The 20162-nt window shown below is 33.7% G+C and overlaps 2 protein-coding genes across 3 annotated transcripts in view; both read right to left on the minus strand.

Annotated features, from left to right (window-relative positions):
- The window catches only part of LOC149895555 (sorting nexin-16-like), a 72203-nt gene that overhangs the window by 49690 nt on the left and 2351 nt on the right, over positions 1 to 20162 (minus strand). The gene's annotated exons all lie outside the window — the stretch shown is intronic.
- LOC149895561 (uncharacterized) lies at positions 7182 to 19221 on the minus strand. The gene is made up of 13 exons (XM_090118946.1): positions 18881 to 19221; positions 18342 to 18443; positions 17182 to 17306; positions 16133 to 16260; positions 13973 to 14094; positions 12833 to 12939; positions 11963 to 12079; positions 11176 to 11321; positions 10717 to 10825; positions 10312 to 10361; positions 9487 to 9742; positions 8850 to 8967; positions 7182 to 8722 (listed from the first exon to the last, which is right to left on the minus strand). The coding sequence occupies exons 1-13, from the start codon at positions 19037 to 19039 to the stop codon at positions 7814 to 7816; spliced, it is 2448 nt and encodes an 815-aa protein (XP_089975072.1). The 5' UTR covers positions 19040 to 19221; the 3' UTR covers positions 7182 to 7813.

Consider the following 20162-nt stretch of genomic DNA (forward strand, 5'->3'; position numbering starts at 1 on the left):
GCACAAAAATTATTCATCTGAGATGTTCCTTTTGAAGTTTTTATGCATTTTATAGAGAGTGTGAAGGTGGTACTTATAACTTTTAAAAGAGAACTTTGAATTTGCATTTGAAGATTAAATTAATTAACATAAAGGTAAAGTGGTTAACATCAGAAACCCTCTAGTAGAGCCATCGACAGACTTTATATTGTGATCATATCTTGGTGTTCTACGTAATATAGACGTATTTAAATTTATATGACGTCTCGTTAACTTTCGCACAAAATTTATTAATTTACTAGCTTCCGCCCGCGACTCCGTCCGCGCGGAAAAATTAAGATTTATTTATTTCTACGTATTTTTCCGGGATAAAAAGTATCCTATTTTATGCCCAGGATAATAAGGTATAATTATACCAAGTTTCATCGAAATCGAACCGTTAGTTTTTACGTGATGCCTTCACATACAGACAGACAGACAGACAAAAATTTTTTTAATCACATATTTGGGTTTGGTATCGATCCAGTAACACCCCCTGCTATTTATTTTTTCAATATTTTCAATGTACAGAATTGACCCTTCTACAGATTTATTATATGTATAGATAAATCAGACTGGTTTTAATTTTTCAATTACAATGGAGAATGTTCACTAATTTTGATTATTAGCACTCCATATTCTCTGTCAAAAATAAATAATACTAGTGAAAAAATTACTTCGATACGTCAATTATTTTCCGATAGAAGTAAAACAAGTTGTAAACGCCCGGTGATGGTGTGACGTCACACTACAACACGCTCAATCTGGCTCACTCAGTCCGCTAGCGATCGCGCGCCCGCGCCGTCGAAATTATAATTAAATACTTTTAAAAATGTCCAATCCAAATACCAGAAAATCATGTGTTGTTCCTAAATGTAAAAATACAACTACCAATTCGCCGGATAAGTTGTTTTTTATAGTTGCAAAGGAAGTAAGCTACATATTATAATATTTTGAGAACATTGCAGCTGTTTTGCGTTATCCTTTGTTTTCTATACAAGTTTTAATCTATACTAGACTGTGCTTCTGCTCTGCTCGTATGGGCTAAGTATAGGTAGATGGCTAGTAAGATTTTTTCTTGTTTTAAGTTGAGAATGATATGGAGAACTATACTAAAATATAAGTTGGTCGGGGGAAGAATTAAACAAAAACAGGGTATAGTTCCACACAAATTCAAATGTCAACAGGAAAATGAAGATAAACCTCAGAGATCAGCAGTGCAAAAACGCAATCGTATAGAATATTTTGAGAAACTATTAAATAAAGATGAAACTTTGGTATGACTTTTATTTTATTAAACGAATAATAATTACTATTATTGGACTATTAACGAAATTCGCGGACGAAAACCCATCAAAATACTGCGCAAGCTATAACACCTACTTCAGCGCTGCCGACTTGATACTAGGGTGCGTATAAAGCAAAATTACCAATCTTCTATTAGATGATACGTGTAATATTCAAGACCAAATCTAAAAAATAAAATATATAACAAACTAGATGATATGTTCAACGATTCTGTTCAATCAAAAACGTAAAATATTAAAATTGACTCGATAAAAAAAAATCACCAAGTTAGCTCTAATTTTCACACTTTTACGTTTTCTACTTGACATGGTAATACTTATTATGATTTTTTTTTCATAAACAATTATATTAAAACATTTGCAAGATATTTCTCAGAGAATTTTGAGTAATTACTTTTAGTTTTGGTTTTATCTGCGATAAACCACTTTTATCGTGACAAAACCAAACGTTTATCTCGAGAAAAAAAGAGCGCCAAAAATAAAACCAAAACTAAAAGTAATTACACAAAATGATTGACGAATATCTTGCAAATGTTTTAATATAATTGTTTATGAAAAAAAAATCATAATAAGTATTACCATGTCAAGTAGAAAACGTAAAAGTGTGAAAATTAGAGCTAACTTGGTAATTTTTTTTTATCGAGTAAATTTTAATATTTTATGTTTTTGATTAAACAGAATCGTTGAACATATCATCTAGTTTGATATATATTTTATTTTTTAGATTTGGTCTTGAATATTACACGTATCATCCAATAGAAGATTGGTAATTTTGCTTTATACACACCGCGCGGGGACGCGGCCGCGCGGTGCGTTGTGACGTGACGTCACAAGCGGTCACGTGACTATTAGCGGGACTCGATATTTTTCGAAACTTTGAATGCGTATAAAATCAAAACTACTTGGTATTTTTGACTACGACAAAAACTAGTGTATTTGTATACATACAGGCTTTACTGAGACACAATTTCAAGGGATTTGGCATACCTAGTAACATTCTTCATTATATAAGTAACAAAAATTATATAAGTAACTAGCTGTTGCCCGCGACTTCGTCCGCGATTACGTCGTTTTAGGTCATTCGTCGTTTAAAAAAAATACGTGACACTTTATTTTTGAATGTTCTTAATTGTCTCTTATAAAATTTAACTACATTAAAATTGAACACTCTGAAAATCTTAAAATCGGAGAAAATTGAAAATCTGAGGAAAACATGAAGGAATGTGATTTAAATTCTACATTACTTAGTATTTCAAACAATAATCTAAATTAAATGTAGATTAACAGTTTGAGCGCACCGTTATAGAATATGTACCTAAGTATTAAATTACGTTAGTTTACATAGTAACAAAACAAAAACACGATGACTTTCTTTCGCGCTCGGTACCACAAACTAAGCATGTTAATGGTACGTGGCCCGCGTCACTTGACCCCCCGCGAGTTCCCCTCCTTTGCTATGCGAAAATACATTCGTCGCCCTGCTGTAGGAAAAATTGTAATACTGTGGCCTGGGCGTTATACACGCCCAGGGAGTTCCTGAGTGCCGATAGACGTCCGTCTATCGGCATTTATAACAAATATCACCATCTTGAGGAAAAGCTTCTAATGTCGATTTAAAACTGCATACATACGAATTAACCTGATGAAACATGTTCTAAAATTGTAAAATGAGTTCAGTTTTAAATTCGAGAAATATTGATAATTCTTGTATTCGACTATTCGTTGTAGTCGAATACAAAATATATTTAAAGAAACTTAGGTTGGCCTTCAGGCAAAAGGGATCCTATCAAATGGTAAACTTGACCTGGTATCTTAAAAGTAAGCATGAAAGGACCTTCTGATAATTGTTGAGCACCAAAGGATCATTTGAAACGCACTACTATAAGAGCGAATATTGTCTAAGAACTGTTTAGATTGCACGTCATGTTCCTCTAAAAGTAGTGATTTCAAAGGTTCCGGTGTATCTTCAAACGAAAGCCGACTCCTTACTCCACTTTAAAGCATTACAAAAATAACATACTACGTTAATATCGCCTATACAGAAGATGATCTGTAATCAATTGTGAGGTTATAAGAAAACCCACTTTTATATTTGTCGGACCCCACCACCGAATTCGTAGATTGATCTTCTATGTTTACCTCTAAGTCATTAAGACTATGCGAAATCTGTCTGCAGTAAGAGGGGCCTCTCGCTATTCGTCCGTTTCCAGAGACCGAATAGTTTCAATTCTTAATCTTTCATTAAACAAACTTAATAATCGTTTTTGTCTCAATTAATTGTAATATTCGCGTCCCTACTCTAGTCATTGCTTATGCTCATGTTCATCTTCAAGAGATCGAATAATATTATGGTGCACCCTATCATTTGTCAAACGGTCTTCATATTGAGTAAAAGTTTCAGATTCTCGAGATAAAATGTGACGGCCGTGATCAGCTGTGAGACGTTATACCCTCTTAGTGAAGGTTTCGGTCTCACGGGATAGTAGGTACATGCCGTTCGCGGTCAGCTGTGAGCCGCAATTCTCGTTGTGAAGCGGTTTCAGGTTCTCGGCATAACACGTGTTGTTTTCGGCCTAGAGTATACCTCTAACGATTCTTGAGAACTCTTATTTCTCATTTTCTTAGCTTTGCTCGAATTTCGAGATAAATATTTTTTAGGTGGCACTGATGCATGAAAATAAAAATTGAGTTAAAACGGACTGAGAGTGTTATAGACAAATATAATCAGAAAGCTTCGAACTCCTAAGCTATCGGAAGTTACACGTGTTATTGTGAGTCAACCATAAAAGATAGACATTTATGATGTCGGGAGATATTTTTTATATAATAAGGAGAACATTTCTTTCATACATGATTTCTGTGTAGCTTTAACCATTAAGGTTGCACACGCGACGAAAGCTTAAAAATGGAGTTACTGCTCTGCTCAGGAATATGAAAAATAATTGTACCAAGTTTCGTTTAAATCCGTCGAGTAGTTTTTGTTTCTATACCGGTTATACGGACAAAAATTTTACTGTTTGCTTCTTTGGCATCAGTGTCGATCCCTAATCACCCCGTGATAGTTATTTAGGAAATATATTTCATGTACAGATTTAATATACCTAAGTATACATAATATATTTAGATTCCAATTTCCATGTAACGTTAAATTCGACTATACAATAACTAACAGACAACGCAGGTTACTCTCGTTTCCGTAAGTTGAGGCGGCTACATATTCGGTCCTCATAACATCACTTTTAGTGAACGAAACGACAGCGCGGTTTAATTCGATGCCAACACCATCAGAAAAAAGGAAATATTTTTAATTGTGAAAAAATATTATGATTTACACTATTTTAATATAAAATATATGGCTGTGAGTGTGTAAAAATAAATCCAGCTAGTTTCACATCACACTTATGTTTATAATTAGCTATACGACATGAAAATATACATATTAATTACCAAGCAATAATCATACAGGTAAATACTGAACAAAAGTATTAACAGTCAAAGTTTATTTTTACTAACATTTAACAACACCCATGTAAATGATGAAGAAATGATAATTATCAACGAACTAACCTTTTCTATAATACTTAACACAGCACATTTTTTAAATTATCTTGCTCAACTCTGCTCAAAAATTTGAGGGTTTTGTTGGAACTGTAATGTGTCAAAACTATGATATATCTAAACTACGATACAACTTGCATGCGGAAATGCTCATTACAATCAGTGAATTTAAAGAATAACTAACAACAACTATTCAATTTTATTGAGCTGATGAATATCTTTTGCCTGGAAGAGATCACCGCCGCCTAATAAATATACTGTGTTTTCTTATAAAATCGTAACATAATTTCTTTTATCTACTAAATTTTAATAAATAAGTTCTTTTTGTTATTTTTATCTAAAAATGATCTTGAGCTTATATTAGGCAAAAGTATACATTAACTTTTTATAATTTCAGGACCGCACCTTAAATGGGGTGCTCGGAAAATATGCCTACGGATTATTAATAGAGAAATGATACCTACACAACAAAGTTATGTTGGTTCCATTTTATTTATAAAATATAATGAAAATGGGCAAATATAAAACATATTATGTAAAATGATTAAAAATAAATAAATGAAGCAACTACGATTCAAAGAAAACATCTTTTTCAGTGTGAAAATGCTCTAAGCAATCCTGGATGATGAGTAGGTATAATATCATGTACTCTCATCCCAGTACGGTCGGTACCTCGATAGCCATAACGATAAATATTATAATCAGATAACAGCAAAGTCAGAATAAAAATCATAACTTGTACAGTTGTGAGTGCAAAATTTATGTTTCATTTGGCAATAACATTTTTTTCGGTACTAAAACGTAGTAGTTTGATATGTGGTTGGCTGCCCCTCCTCTCCTTCCTGAAAAATATCCTCCAAAATTACCCGAGATACCTACTTCCAATGATTGAACCATACGTTGGACATTAACTTCAGTCAAAAATTGACGAAGCGGATGATTACTAATTTCCACTTAATCCTTGCTGCCACTATCTTCATCATCAAATCATCAATTTTCAAGTGGTGTTGTAAAATTGTCAGCAGAAATAGTCTTCCAAAGGCGATATAATTTTATGAACATTGAATCTGTAAATAAAAAATCAAACGTTAATAATTGTAAATCAATAAAAAAAGCTACTTACAAATAAAATTTTATCAACAAACTACTGTTCCCAACGCACCTCAAAATCTTGTAAAAGTCAAAAAGAATTCATCATTTTATTATTTCATTCTAAAAGTGTAATATAAAACCATTATAAAACCAATAAAAAACATGAATTGCTATCATTATAAAAATAAATACCTATAAAAGTAACAACTTACCTTTTGTGGGAACGCATGGTGAAAATTCACAAAACACGAAGATTGAATTTGATATTTTTGGTTTTATGACATTTATTTTAATTTTATTTATTTATTTATTTATTTATTCAAATGCTTTATAAATATAAATTTATAAATAATAAATTTATAAAGAATAGAAACATTCGATCACGAAATTATGTGGGTTCGAGTCCCGCCTCGTGATCGAATTTTTTCTATTCTTTATAAATTTATAAAACACGAAGATTAAAAATGTAACCAATGAACACAATCAATATTAGATTAATTGTAATGGTGTCTAGTTTGACTTAAAATAATAAACATCTACCCTCACTTTTAAAAATGTAGTATATTCACACGAAATATAAGCGCACCTTATAGGGAAGGGAAGATATGGGTTAAAGAGTTAAATAAATAACATGATTATATTTAAATTATTAATTTTCAACAGTTGTTCAGTAGTGATAACATGTAAATTGATTTGATTTTTACGAAATCTCATAGATGGCGCTGTTTCAAATTTGTCTTTATACTACTAAATTCATTAAACTGTTTCTCTGCCCAAATTACGTAAATGACATAGTTTTTATTTTGTAAAGCTAGATAATAGCATGGCTTACGCGAAACCAACATTTAAACATGAGTCTTTAGATTGTACGCTGTCGTAGTACACGGAATATGTAAGAAAAATAAAGGTTCACAGCTCCTCCCGCGAAGGTGATATCATGATAATATGTTTAAACTATCCTCACCCGACCTCTTAGGAATATTCATGCAAAATTTGAAGTAAATCTATGCAGTACTTTCTGAGATTAGCCCGGAAATACATACAGACAAACAGACAAACAGACAAACCGACAAACAGACAAAAATTCTAAAAACTATATTTTTGGCTTCTATATCGATTATAGATCATGGATCAAGTATTCTTTTAAAAAAATATTCAATGTACAGTTTTGACTTTCCTACGATTTTATTATATGTATAGATGTGTTGGTAAGCTGGAACGGCTGAACAGATTTCGTTAAATCTTTTTTTATAATATTCCTTCAAGTACGAGGATGGTTCTTAAGGAGATAAAACGTAAACATGTACCACGGGCGAAGCCGAGGTGGATCGCGAGTTCAATATATTTTCAGAATTAAATGTCATTTTATAAAATATAGTCTTGGAAAATATTGTATCATAGACAAAAACTAAGGGTAAATAATAAATAAATTAGTTATTCTATAGAATAGACGGTATATAATAATAATTATTAATACATTCTATTCTTATTAATATAATATTATATAGTTAAGTGCGGTGGAATCTAAGCTAAACTTACTTAAAATCAGTACTGTATACAATGTATAAAAAAATATAGAGAACATAACATTGAGGTATTATTACTACGTATAGAGAGGACACCACGAACAAAATCTGTGCGACAAGTGTGGCGGCTAGTGAGTCATAGATTAAGCGATGAGTTTGTGACGTTTGCCTCTAACTCGTGTTACGAAGAGTGTAGTAGCGATGCCCTCTCTAGTACGTAGTACATAGTAACTCAATAGAAAATTAGGGCTGAATATAACTTCCTTTTACACTACACCAGTCGTGTAAAAAAATAAATTTTAATATTATAAGTTACTTTTCAGGCATCTTTATTTTAAAAAAGTTAGCAATAGACGTTTGCACTAAATTATCAGATTTCTTTTCAGTTTTCTTTAATTTTCTTCTAATAGGCGATATTTCCGTGTCCGGTTTTAAAAGCACACCGCTTTGAGAATTTTCTGGATAATTCAACACATATTGCTTCAAAACTTTTCTTTCTGCCTGCGATTTCGTTATTTTTAACTTCAATTGTTCTTTCTTCCATTTTATATTGACGTGAATATTTTTATCGCGTATTGACAGTTCGGTTTCGCGCCTTTTTCTGCGTGACACTTCTTTTTTACTTTTTTTACTGGCAACATTCTCTGACATGTCAAAGACTAAATTGATGTTGCTTTTGCTCTTTACTTTATCTGTGACGTAACGTTTTTTAATTTTCGATTTGACACTTTTATTTTTTTCACGTCTCTTGTCTTCGGTCTTTCGAATTTTGGAACGGTTTTTCGATTTTTCCTTTACCGTATTTTTTGAATCGGTTTTATTTTTGTTGGTGACTTCATTCAAGTATTGATTTTTGAAGCTTTCTACATCGATGTCTATGTTTTTGCCCGCAATTTCTTTACGCGGACTGAATTTTAGCGGGACAATTTTATCTTTGTCACTTGGCGCGATTTTAACTACGTTTATATCTAGTTTTTGATCGTTTTTAGATATTTCGATGGCTGAATCGGTATTGACAATTACCGGTTTTGATTTAGGACTAATGATCGGTAGATTTTTATCAAGAAACTCTTCAGTTAGTATATTGGAAGTGTCCATATGTTTTTCATTTTCTATATTATTTTTGTTCGACATATTTGTAAAATTTTGACATATTATAGGATTTTCTTGAGTGTTGCTATGTTCTTGCTTTATATCTTGAGTGAAATCTACTTCCATTTTCTGGAATAAAAATAAAACTGTTCTTAAATAGATATAGATAAGAAATAAAAAATAGAGATAGATGTAAATTGTATATTTTCAAATATGGCAATATTAAGAATAAATGTTACATTTTGAGCTATTGTACCTGAGAAACAGCATCTGTTATGTCACAGCTCTTTTTAGGCGATATCCATTCTTTTACGGGTTCTTTTATTTTTGTTCGCTCTTTCAATATATTATTAAGAACGTTGTCTATGACGGAACTGAAAAATAAAGATTTTCTTATAGTTATGTATGTGCCAAATATACAAAAAAATAAAAAAACATGCTTCAATTAGATGAAATTCTTCTATTGTTATCAATCCTACTAATATAATATTAATTATAAATGCGAAAGTTTGTGAGGATGTGTATGTGTGTGTTTGTTACTCTTTCACGCAATTACTACTGAACCGATTACAATGAAATTTAGATATGATGCGATGTGAAAGACAAACAGACATACTCTCGCATTTATAATATTATAGTAGGATTACTTATAATACTAGCTGTGCTGTGCAGTTTTACCCGCATTGCCCCGCTCCTGTTGGTCTTAGCGTGATGATATATAGCCTATAGCCTTCCTCGATAAATGGGCTTTTTAACACCGAAATCATACTTAAAATCGGATCAGTAGTTCCTGAGATTAGCGCGTTCAAACAAACAAACTCTTCAGCTTTATAATACAGTACAGATTAGTATAGAAATACAGATTCTTTAAAATTTGAATAAAATTTACTCACTTCACAATTTTCTTCTTCACAGCCAAAGGCCTCGGCTTCCGTATTTTCTCTCTAATAACATCTATCACTTCGCTAGAGTTCCACGCTAAACTGTCGAGAGTTTCGATGTCTTCCAATTTCTCGCATAACTTCTTTTCCAACAGTTTTATGGGCGATTGTAGTTTATTTTCCAAATTTTTGTAGTATGGCTCGAAAATTCTTCGCCTCGGCGGTTTTAGATTTAACTCGCTTCTGCTTGTTAATGTGTTTTGTGATGCTGTTAAGAAAAATAAACGTTTATAACCAAGTTTCATAAATATACTAGCTTACCGCCCGCGGCTTCGCCCAAACCTTCCTCTTAAATCACTCTATTAAAAAAAACCGCATCAAAATCCGTTGCGTAGTTTTAAAGATTTAAGCATACAAAGGGACAGACAGAGAAAGCGACTCTGTTTTATACTATGTAGTGAAGAACTAGCTTTCATTAAAATGTGTTTATCCGTTGTAGATAAATGAATAACAGATCAAAATTATGTGTGGTTTATTCTTTTTGTTATTTAAACTTGTTAGTCTTAGACAAAGAAGAAAATATATAAAAATGATATTTATCTAAAAAAATCAGTCAGTATTTCTTGGAATATGGAATCCAAATTTTTATATAATATAAATTAATAAAAAAGAGCGTGTGTATCGAGCACACGTGTCAGAAGTGAAACTTCTTTGGCAAGATTCCAAAATCGTCGCCCTACTTCATGACGTGACGGTATTGCCATGACGTGACCTTGAAATTTTGCTCTAAACGCGCCTAAAGAAAAATGAAAAATAATAAAAAAAAAACATACTTACTCTGATCGTTTGCTTGAACTTTTTCTTGATTTACATTCGAACTTGACGGCCTGTGAAATATAAATAACACGCATTATTGTATTGCAGTATTGTTCTAGTTATATATAATATATATAAATCTCGTGTCACAATGTTTGTCCTCAATGGACTCCTAAAACCACTTAACCGATTATAATAAAATTCGCACACCATGTGCAGTTTGATCCAACTTGAGAGATAGGATAGTTTAAACATGTAGGTACCACGGGCGAAGCCAGGGCGGACCACTAGTATATATATTGAATTTTCATATTAAAAACTTAAAATGATAAACAAAAAAAATAGCCTAATAATTTTAAATGTTTTTTTTTTGGCTATAAAATGTTTTTTTTTTTAATTTCCAAAAAAATAAAACATTTTACTTACATATTATTAACAAATAACTTGGGTTTTGTTCGTCTTAAGGACATTCGGCTTGGCATCCTCGGTCCTTGCCTCGATCTTGACATATTTTGATTTGGATCTGGGAGCGATACTGTAAAATAGATTAAAATTCGATAAATACTTTAAAAAACATGATTGATGGAACTCATGAATCACGTCCAGTGCAGCCGGTTCACACACACACTTGCTAAACAAAAACCGATGCGATTCACGTTTATCGATAGCGTTCAATCCGCAGTGGCTATAGCAAAAACTATATGAATGTAACATTTTGTCTTTTAATAGTACCTTTTTTAGGGTCATAGTCAAAAAACGCACAAAATCAAATCCTCGGCTAAACAAAATCAGATGCGACTCACGTCTATCGATAGCCTCTAAGTAACTCTAACTCATACACGTCATATAAAAGAAGACGGCTAAACAAAAACCGATGTGACTCACATCTATCGATAGCTTCCAAGTACTCCACATCACTAGGCGCAGCCGGTTCGCACACAGCACAAACATATAAATTTGTATGTATGTCCGCGCATTGTGCGTGTGCGCCTACACTACCGCATAATAAACATAGTTTTATATCCCATGGACTGAAAAAGAACAAAATATAATTAGTCTTAATATATATAAATCTCGTGTAACAATGTTTGTCCTCAATGGACTCCAACCACTTAACCGATTATAATAAAATTCGCACACCATGTGCAGTTCGATCCAACTTGAGAGATAGGATAGTTTAAACATGTAGGTACCACGGGCGAAGCCGGGACGGACCACTAGTATACAGTATAAATAATCTATACTTAATATTATAAAGAAGAAGAGTTTGTTTGAACGCGCTAATCTAAGGAACAACTGGTACGATTTGAAAAATTATTTCACTGTTAGATAGCCCATTTATCGAGTAAGGCTATATATCATCAGTCATCACGCTAAGACCAACAGGAGCAATGCGGGTAAAACCGCAGGGCATGGCTAGTTCATAATATACTAGCTTTCCGCCCGCGCAGTCAAAGAAAAACCCGCATAGTTCCCGTTCCCGTGGGATTTCCGGGATTGCGTCATTTTCCCGGGATAAAAAGTAGCCTATGTCCTTTCTCGGGTATCAAAATATCTCTATACCAAGTTTCATGCAAATTGGTTCAGCAGTTTAGGCGTGATTGAGTAACAGACAGACAGAGAGAGTTACTTTCGCATTTATAATATTAGTATGGATTTTATTAATAATTACCCGTTATCGACATCATATTCCCTTCCTTGTGGACACTTGCATTCCGGCACATTGCAAACGATCTTCCTCTCATATATTTCAGCGAATGCATTCTGTTCCAATTCCCATGCTGCGTCTCTGAAAAATATATTATTTTTATTCATTGAGATATACATATGGAGACGACACCGCCTACATCACTTATGTTCCGCTCAACATAAGCCATATGGCTTAACTGCACGCTCATTTTTTGTTTTAAAGTGAAACGCATCAAATATGCCTTCGTGTGTGTTACGATATTGCACAAATAATACAAATAATACGGAAAAGTGACTAACATAACTTTTCATCGGTAAGTACCTAACTAGATAATAATTTTTAAAACTTAGTTAGAGCAAAAAAATGGCGCACAGATTTTGTTCGTGGTGTCTCCTCCATACGAAGTAATATTATCTCAATGTTTTTATTTCTATTATTTATGTTTCTTTTTGAAGTGAAACTTCTTTAGGCGCGTTGGAGTAAAATTTCAAAGTCGCGTCATGGCAATACCGTCACGTCATGGAGTAAGGCGACGATGGTATCTTTGAATCTTGCCAAAGAAGTTTCACTTCTAACACGTGTGCTCGGCACAAACACTCTTTTTAATTTATCAGCCAAACCGACAGAAGTTTCTTTTTTTTTGCTAAACATTTCTTAGGTTTTTCCTTCATAAGATTATTCTATTGACAACAAGGAACACAGCAGAGAAAATAATCATCTAAATCGGTCAAGCCGTTCACGCGTGATGCTGTGTGTGACCAAGGGCAATAGCGATTCATTTTTAAGGGAAATAGGGATTAATTTTTTAGATATAAATATATATTTTTATGCACAAGAATAAACTTCACTTACCTATCCGGTATGTAATACCCTTGGCTCATAACAGCATTGTAGAATTGTTCTTTATCATTACATAGCGGACATTTTAAATAGTGCATGCCTGCACTTAAAGCCATTCGCTGAAAAATAATAAAAAATTTATCTGTTTTTGTCAAACATTTTGTTATAAACTAGCGGTCCGCCCCGGCTTCGCCCGTGGTACATATTTCGCAATATACTATGTACTATGTTCTTTCTCAGGGTCTAAAGATTGTCTGTGCCAAATTTCATCAAAATCTGTTAAGAGGTTTATGCGTGAAAACAATACATACATACATAATTACATAATTACAAACTTTTCCTCTTTATAATATTAGTATAGATCTATACTAATATTATAAAGCTGATGAGTTTGTTTGAACGCGCTAATCTCAGGAACTACTGGTCTGATTTGAAAAATTCTTTCGGTGTTAGATAGCCCATTTATTGAGGAAGGCTGTAGGATACATATCATCTCGCTCAGACCAACAGGAGCGGAGCAATGCGGGTAAAACTGCTGGGCACAACTACTATATAATACTCGCGTAAACAACGACGCAAACGAAAGAAAATACTATCTCCAGATTGTTTAAACTAAGTGCCTAGTTATTTAATGTATTTATCATACATACAATTTATATTATTTCACCTCACTACAATGGGGAATATTCATGTTATTCTTTTTTGTCTTAAATTAATAGTTTACTATTAAAAAATATATTAATGGGCTTCAAAATACTCTAGATATTTTTAAAAATGAAATTTAAAACTTTAAAAAAGTTTAAGCAGTTCAAACGCCGCCATATTGCTCGCGCTTTGCGTGACGTCACATGACACGTCCAGTGGGTGTTCACCTTAGTGTTTACTGTGGAGTGATGAATACAATGTCGTGTCAGATGACGTCACATTTCGTTCGACCAATGGTGGCGCGTTTTGGAAGTTTGAATTTCGCTCCCTTATTTTGCACTTTTTGAATATTATTTTAGGGGTTTAAATAATAAGTAAATAAAAAAAAAACCTTTTCATTATAATATTACGATAATAAGCATTCGAGAGAAAAATATTTTAGGCCATTTCAAATTTTATGCATATTCCCTATTAAACTGTATGAACTAACTCAAAACTAAACTTTACCTGCAAACAAGATCTATGGAACCAGGCATCTCTCGCACAGCAAGGCGGCCAAAAAGTCAACAAAGACGGAAAAGCATCCACTTTTTCATAGCATATAACACATACCATATCTTGTTGTATATCTGTAATAAAAAAGCACACGTGTCAGAAGTGAAACTTCTTTAACACATTCCCAGCGGCACAGATATATCTGTACTTTCCATTACTGCGTTACGGGTTGTTTTAAACCTTGTCCTATACCAGAGATGGTGGCGGCACGAGGCATATTAAACCCCACCGCCCGTAGGAGACCAAAATCCTTTTTTTGGCGCCAAATAAGACAAAGGGTGCAAATTTTTATTTTTTCAGTGCGGCACGAGGTCTAAGAAATCCGGTATTAAGGTCGGTATACCATTGAACTAGGAATCAATAGCACATCTCAGATATATAGTTATCACTTTCCTACACTGAACCAGATGGAAGTTATGCCGCCCGCACGACAGAGAATTTTTAGTTTTTTCCTACCGCTATAACGACGAGACACGGACAGGGTGTTTCAAGCCCTGTTTCGCACCTAACGTGTTAAGATGCAAAGATACCAAAATCGCCTTACTCCATGAGGAGAAGGTATTGCCATGACGCGACATTACAATTTTACTCTCAACGCGCCTAAAGTTTAACTTTAAAAACATATCTTATCTATACTAATATTATAAAGAGGAAAAGTTTGTAAGTATGTATGTATGTATGTATGTATGTATGGTATTCACGCATAAACTACTGGACCGATTTCAAAAATTATTTCACCATTGCATTGCTGCATCTTTACTGAGCAACATAGGCTATATTGCATTTTCAAAAAAATTAGAGATCCTTACCAAAAATGCAATAATGTAACCCAAGGTGTAAAAAAATCCTCAATAAAACTTCTGTCATCGCGTGCGCTGCGGAATCTATTGAAGATAGAACAAAAAAATGTTCTACGGTATTATAGAATGGATCAATATCTACAAGAAAGTCCGCGATACCATATGTCCATCTTCAGTAGTTATGTTACTACAACAACTTTTTTACGTTTTCAAAGTAAATAGAAGTGCCGACAGTAATCAAACCATGTTATCCATTACACATATATTAATCCTTATCCCATTAAATGATGTTTTATTATAGACTGTTTCAATACCAGCAAAATGCTTTTTAAATGAAAGGAATTGGATATTCCATTCAAAATATATAACGAATTTTTAAAAGTGTCAATCTACAGAAAATAGTAGGTATATTGTTCGAGCAGGCCGTAGTGCGGGGGTCACGGAGGAATTCTACCAATATGCATCTTGACGGAACACAGTGGGGTTTTGGTCGGTAGGAATCCGACATAACCCACGGCCCCTCCCCCGGAGGCCGTGGGTATCTATGAAAGATTTCCCCACTAAAAAAAAAAAAAAAGGCCGTAGTGCGGGACGGGGTAAAGGTGATTTTCATGTGATTAAAAATTAAACCTATAGTCCGACCTGTAGTAGACTTTTCACTGTAACGATATCGCTATCTATGCGGGTGAAACCGCAGGGCATTGCTAGTATAATATTATATAACTGAAGAGTTTGTATGTTTGAACAAGCTTATCTCAAAAACTAATGGTCCGATTAGAAAAATTATTTCGCTGTTAGATAGCCCATTTATCGAGGCTATATGCTATATATCATCACGCTAAGACCAACAGGAGCGGAGCAACGGGAAAGTTGTTAAGAATGTATGGACGTATGTTTATAATTACTCTTGCACGCAAAAACCACTGAACCAATTTTGATGATACTTGGCAGTGAGGAAGCTTATGTACCAATATAACACAAAATACAGAAATACTAGCTTTTGCCTGCGGATAACGCGACACAGAGAAACATAAAGCTAGTATTGACTATGTTGTTGAAATAATAAAATAGTAAATTTTTTTTTTCACACACTGCTCGATCTGATCCCATACTAAGCTTTCGCTTGTGTTACGGAAACCAGACGGCTGATAAACATACATATATAATTTTAAATACACACTCATATAGATAATTAACACCCAGACACAGAGCAAACATCTATGTTCATCACACAAATATTTGCCCCGGGTGGGAATCGAACCCACGACCTCTGGCTTGGAAGACCTACCAACCAACCAACCGGTCAAATTACCTTCAGATTTCATTTCCCCCTTCCCCACTATAGCTTTTAATTTCCTTTCTTTTATCTTTCTTTCTTTAATGTTGTCCAAAATGTTACTTGCTACCTTTTGTTTGGGCGCATGCTTCCAGCAGAATGATCTGAAAATATAAAATAAATGCTTTATTTATTCAATAAAACTGACTGACTTGAAGTTGGCAGGCTCTACGAGAACTGCTCAGACAATACGAGAACTACTCAGGCAATACGAGAACTACTCAGGCTATACGAGAACTGCTCAGGCAATACGCGAACTACTCAGACGATACGGGATCTACTCAGGCAATACGAGAACTACTCGTACAATACGAGAACTGTTCAGGCAATACGGGAACTACTCAGGCAATACGAGAACTGTTCAGGCAATACTAGAACTACTCAGGCTATACGAGAACTGCTCAGGCAATACGCGAACTACTCAGACGATACGGGATCTACTCAGGCAATACGAGAACTACTCGTACAATACGAGAACTGTTCAGGCAATACGGGAACTACTCAGGCAATACGAGAACTGTTCAGGCAATACTAGAACTACTCAGGCAATACGAGAACTACTCAGACGATACGGGATCTACTCAGGCAATACGGGAACTACTCAGGCAACAATACGAGAACTACTCAAGCTATACGATAACTACACGGACAATACGGTAACTGTTCAGGCAATGCGGGAGCTACTCAGGCAATACGCGAACTACTCAGACAATACGGGATCTACTCAGGCAATACGCGAACTACAAGGCAATATAAGAACATATGTGTAGTGTCAGTTTGTAGTATTGAAATAACCTCTTTTAAGCAAATGCATATACATCTTTTACAAATTATATCTGTCTGTTTGTTTGTTCAGGGTAATCTCTAAAACGGCTAGATCGATTTTGATGTTACTCTATTTTACAGATAGCTGATGATAAAGGAGTAACTTTTGCAATTTTAAGTAGATGAAGTCGTGGACACAGTAAAACATACAAATAAAAACTTTAATTTAATATATTTGTATTTATACAGTTTTTTCTTACTTGTAATTTCCGTGGAACATAGAAATGGCGTTTTTCTCCCTGCCACATGGCAAATGAAACTGCTTCCTGCATTGTGATATGGAACATCCTAAGGTCGCTCCTTCTTTGTTACAATATGAACACCTCTGTAAGAATGTTGTAATAATTAAATACAATTCATCTTCTTATATATAAAAATGAATCACAAAATGTGTTGGTAAGCGCATAACTCGAGAACGGCTGAACCGATTTCGATAATTCTTTTTTTATTATATTCCTTGAAGTACGAGGATGGTTTTTATGTAGAGAAAACGTAAATATGTACCACGGGCGAAGCCGGGGCGGACCGCTAGTTACATATAGAAAACAGATAATAATATAAGTAACTTTTGATTTAATGTTTTGTGGTCAATGTAGTCGTCACTATTTCCTGTCCGAACATGCTTAGCTGTCGAATACTATAAAATTCCGCTATCCATTGAATTCTGAATTCCCTAGGGCTCAGACGTTGTTTATACAACGTATGACCCAACTACCCTCACTATGTTATCATATTTGTTGACTTGCTGTGATTTGTTATCAACTGACTACATCAATTCTGGCAAACATTGTTCTGCCTTTCTCTTATCACTTTGGGGTATGGAAATAGACACTATCTGATTCTCAGACCGTAATGCATCTATACAACAATATAAACTGTACATTGTAATGTTAATTTGTGTGGTACAATAAATAAATAAATAATGATCTTCCTTAACCAGTACTACCTTTTTCATAAGAGACATAGGCTATATTTTTGTATTTATTCAGTAGGTCTACCATGAGTTTACGCACACGATACTCGCTAGCGATTGTAGTAAGCGGTTTGTATGAAATTTCGTACAGCGCCCCCTAGTGTGCCGTATTAGAACTAAAAAGCCTACCATGAGGTGCATTATAGTATACTACAGTAGATAACGTATAGTAAACTATACTACACTCGCTGTAGTAACCATACAATTTTTGCACCATTAGTTCTAATTTTGACATATGTCATAGTTTATAACTATTCGATGATAGATACGTCATCCACGGAAAATAATCTCGTGAACTATTCACGTTTACTATTGTAGTTACGTCAGACGATTTAACTATGTCAACTCATGGTAGGGGTACTGGTAATTAAACGGCTAGTTACTTACATGATTTTTGCTTCTTTTAATTTCTTCCAAAATATCAGGGTATAGGAAACCAAAGAGGCCTTCCTCATCTTTACCCTTTTGAATTAGACAGCATGAGAGCAGCTGAAATATACAATATCCTATACTTAGATATTATTTTCATGTTTTTTGTAAGTAAAGCATAATTTAACTTTAACAAAGTCTAATATTATGATCTCATCACTATATAATCACTTCATAGTATAAAACTAAATCGCTTGCTCTGCCCCTATGTCCCTTTGTATTCATTAGGAAGGTTTTAGTATATAATTTATTAGATTTGAGACAAAGCGGGCGAAGCCGCGGGCGGTAAGCCAGTTTTAAATAATTTAACTTTAATAAAGTCTAATAATATGATTGTATCACTATAATATATAATAAGTAAATGTTCATGAATACCATAGTATCTTTATAGGGTTCAAATGTGAGTTCTAACATGTTTAAGCATAAACAAAAATCATAGGACACATCTTTGATGTTCCATTTCTAAACTATGTATATCAACCGTTTTTATAACTTACCACACAAAAATAGTGGACATGTATGTCGCCAATAGCGTATAGTTTACCATAAATAACTTCATCGTCTACTTCCCGCCTGCAGAAGGCACAAGGAGCGCATTTGGAAGCTACTCTTGCTAAAAGATGTTTACTTTTCCTAATACTTAACTTGGATAACATGATTGTATAAAAGTACACATATAAAGCTTACTAATAAACAAAAATACAGTTCATTAACAACTATATACAAAATAATGAATAAAACATAATATAACAAAGAATATATCGGAGTTTTCTATCTATTTGTGATGAAAGAACACATAATAAGTTGGTTCTCGATTTCACTTTGATTAAAAGTAAACGTCAAAATAAATTATCGTTTGGCGGGAAACCGTGGTGGTATCCGTAATTTATTGTCTATGGGTATTAAATCATAGAAAAATGGATACTTTGAATATTTTTTATTGAAAGTAAAATATTTGTAAATAATAACAGTAATTTTAATAGTGTCAGTTTTACTATTTCATTGAAAACTGCATTTAAGTAAAAAATTATATTTAAAACAAAAAGTTCTGCACGCTTTTCTACCTTAAACTATTTGCCAGTTTGATTAATTAACATGTTATTAATTATGATTAACTAATAAACCAGCTAGATCTTGGGCAAGAATCTCCGCTAGATAAAGATATCGCACTCGTCACTCGTCAGTACTGACTACTGACACATGGAATCTAGACGTTCTGTTAAATCATTAATTTATGTACGCTTTGAACCCCGTGGCAGCCAGTAGCTCTCTACCGTATTTTTAAAATATTTGGGACTTTAACACTATTTTTTTACATCATTTAGCAAATAAAGTGCCATCCCGTGCCGTGAAATAAGCGTGGAAAAAGTAAAGCGTCTTATTCACGGCCAATCCCCGACGTACGTCGGCTCAAGGCCGCGGTGCTGGATGTATCCTACTGACGATCGTGCGCGCATCAAGCATGGCTAGGGTTGCCAACTTTTATTTGAAGAAATAGAGTATATCTGATTTTAAAGGAGGTAAATAAAGAGTAAATAAATATTTTTAAAAATGTATTTTTTTGTACTTTTTGCAGTAACTAAGAATTTTTCATTATTTTTAAATGAATTATATGAATCCAAACATTCCAAATCTAAATTTATATATTTCAAGAGCTCATTTTTAATTAATTTTTAATGAAGCTCGGTTTCTCTCTTCCCGCCACTTCACATTCATGACCGAAAAGACTCTTTCAGTAAATGCTAAAGTGGCGGGAACAGAGAGTATATAGCTAATCAT

The sequence above is a fragment of the Colias eurytheme genome, chromosome 31, assembly GCF_061535395.1.
Source record: "Colias eurytheme isolate Ceu_HAF_F1 chromosome 31, ilColEury1 Martin Lab GWU primary, whole genome shotgun sequence".
Classification (NCBI taxonomy): domain Eukaryota; kingdom Metazoa; phylum Arthropoda; class Insecta; order Lepidoptera; family Pieridae; genus Colias; species Colias eurytheme.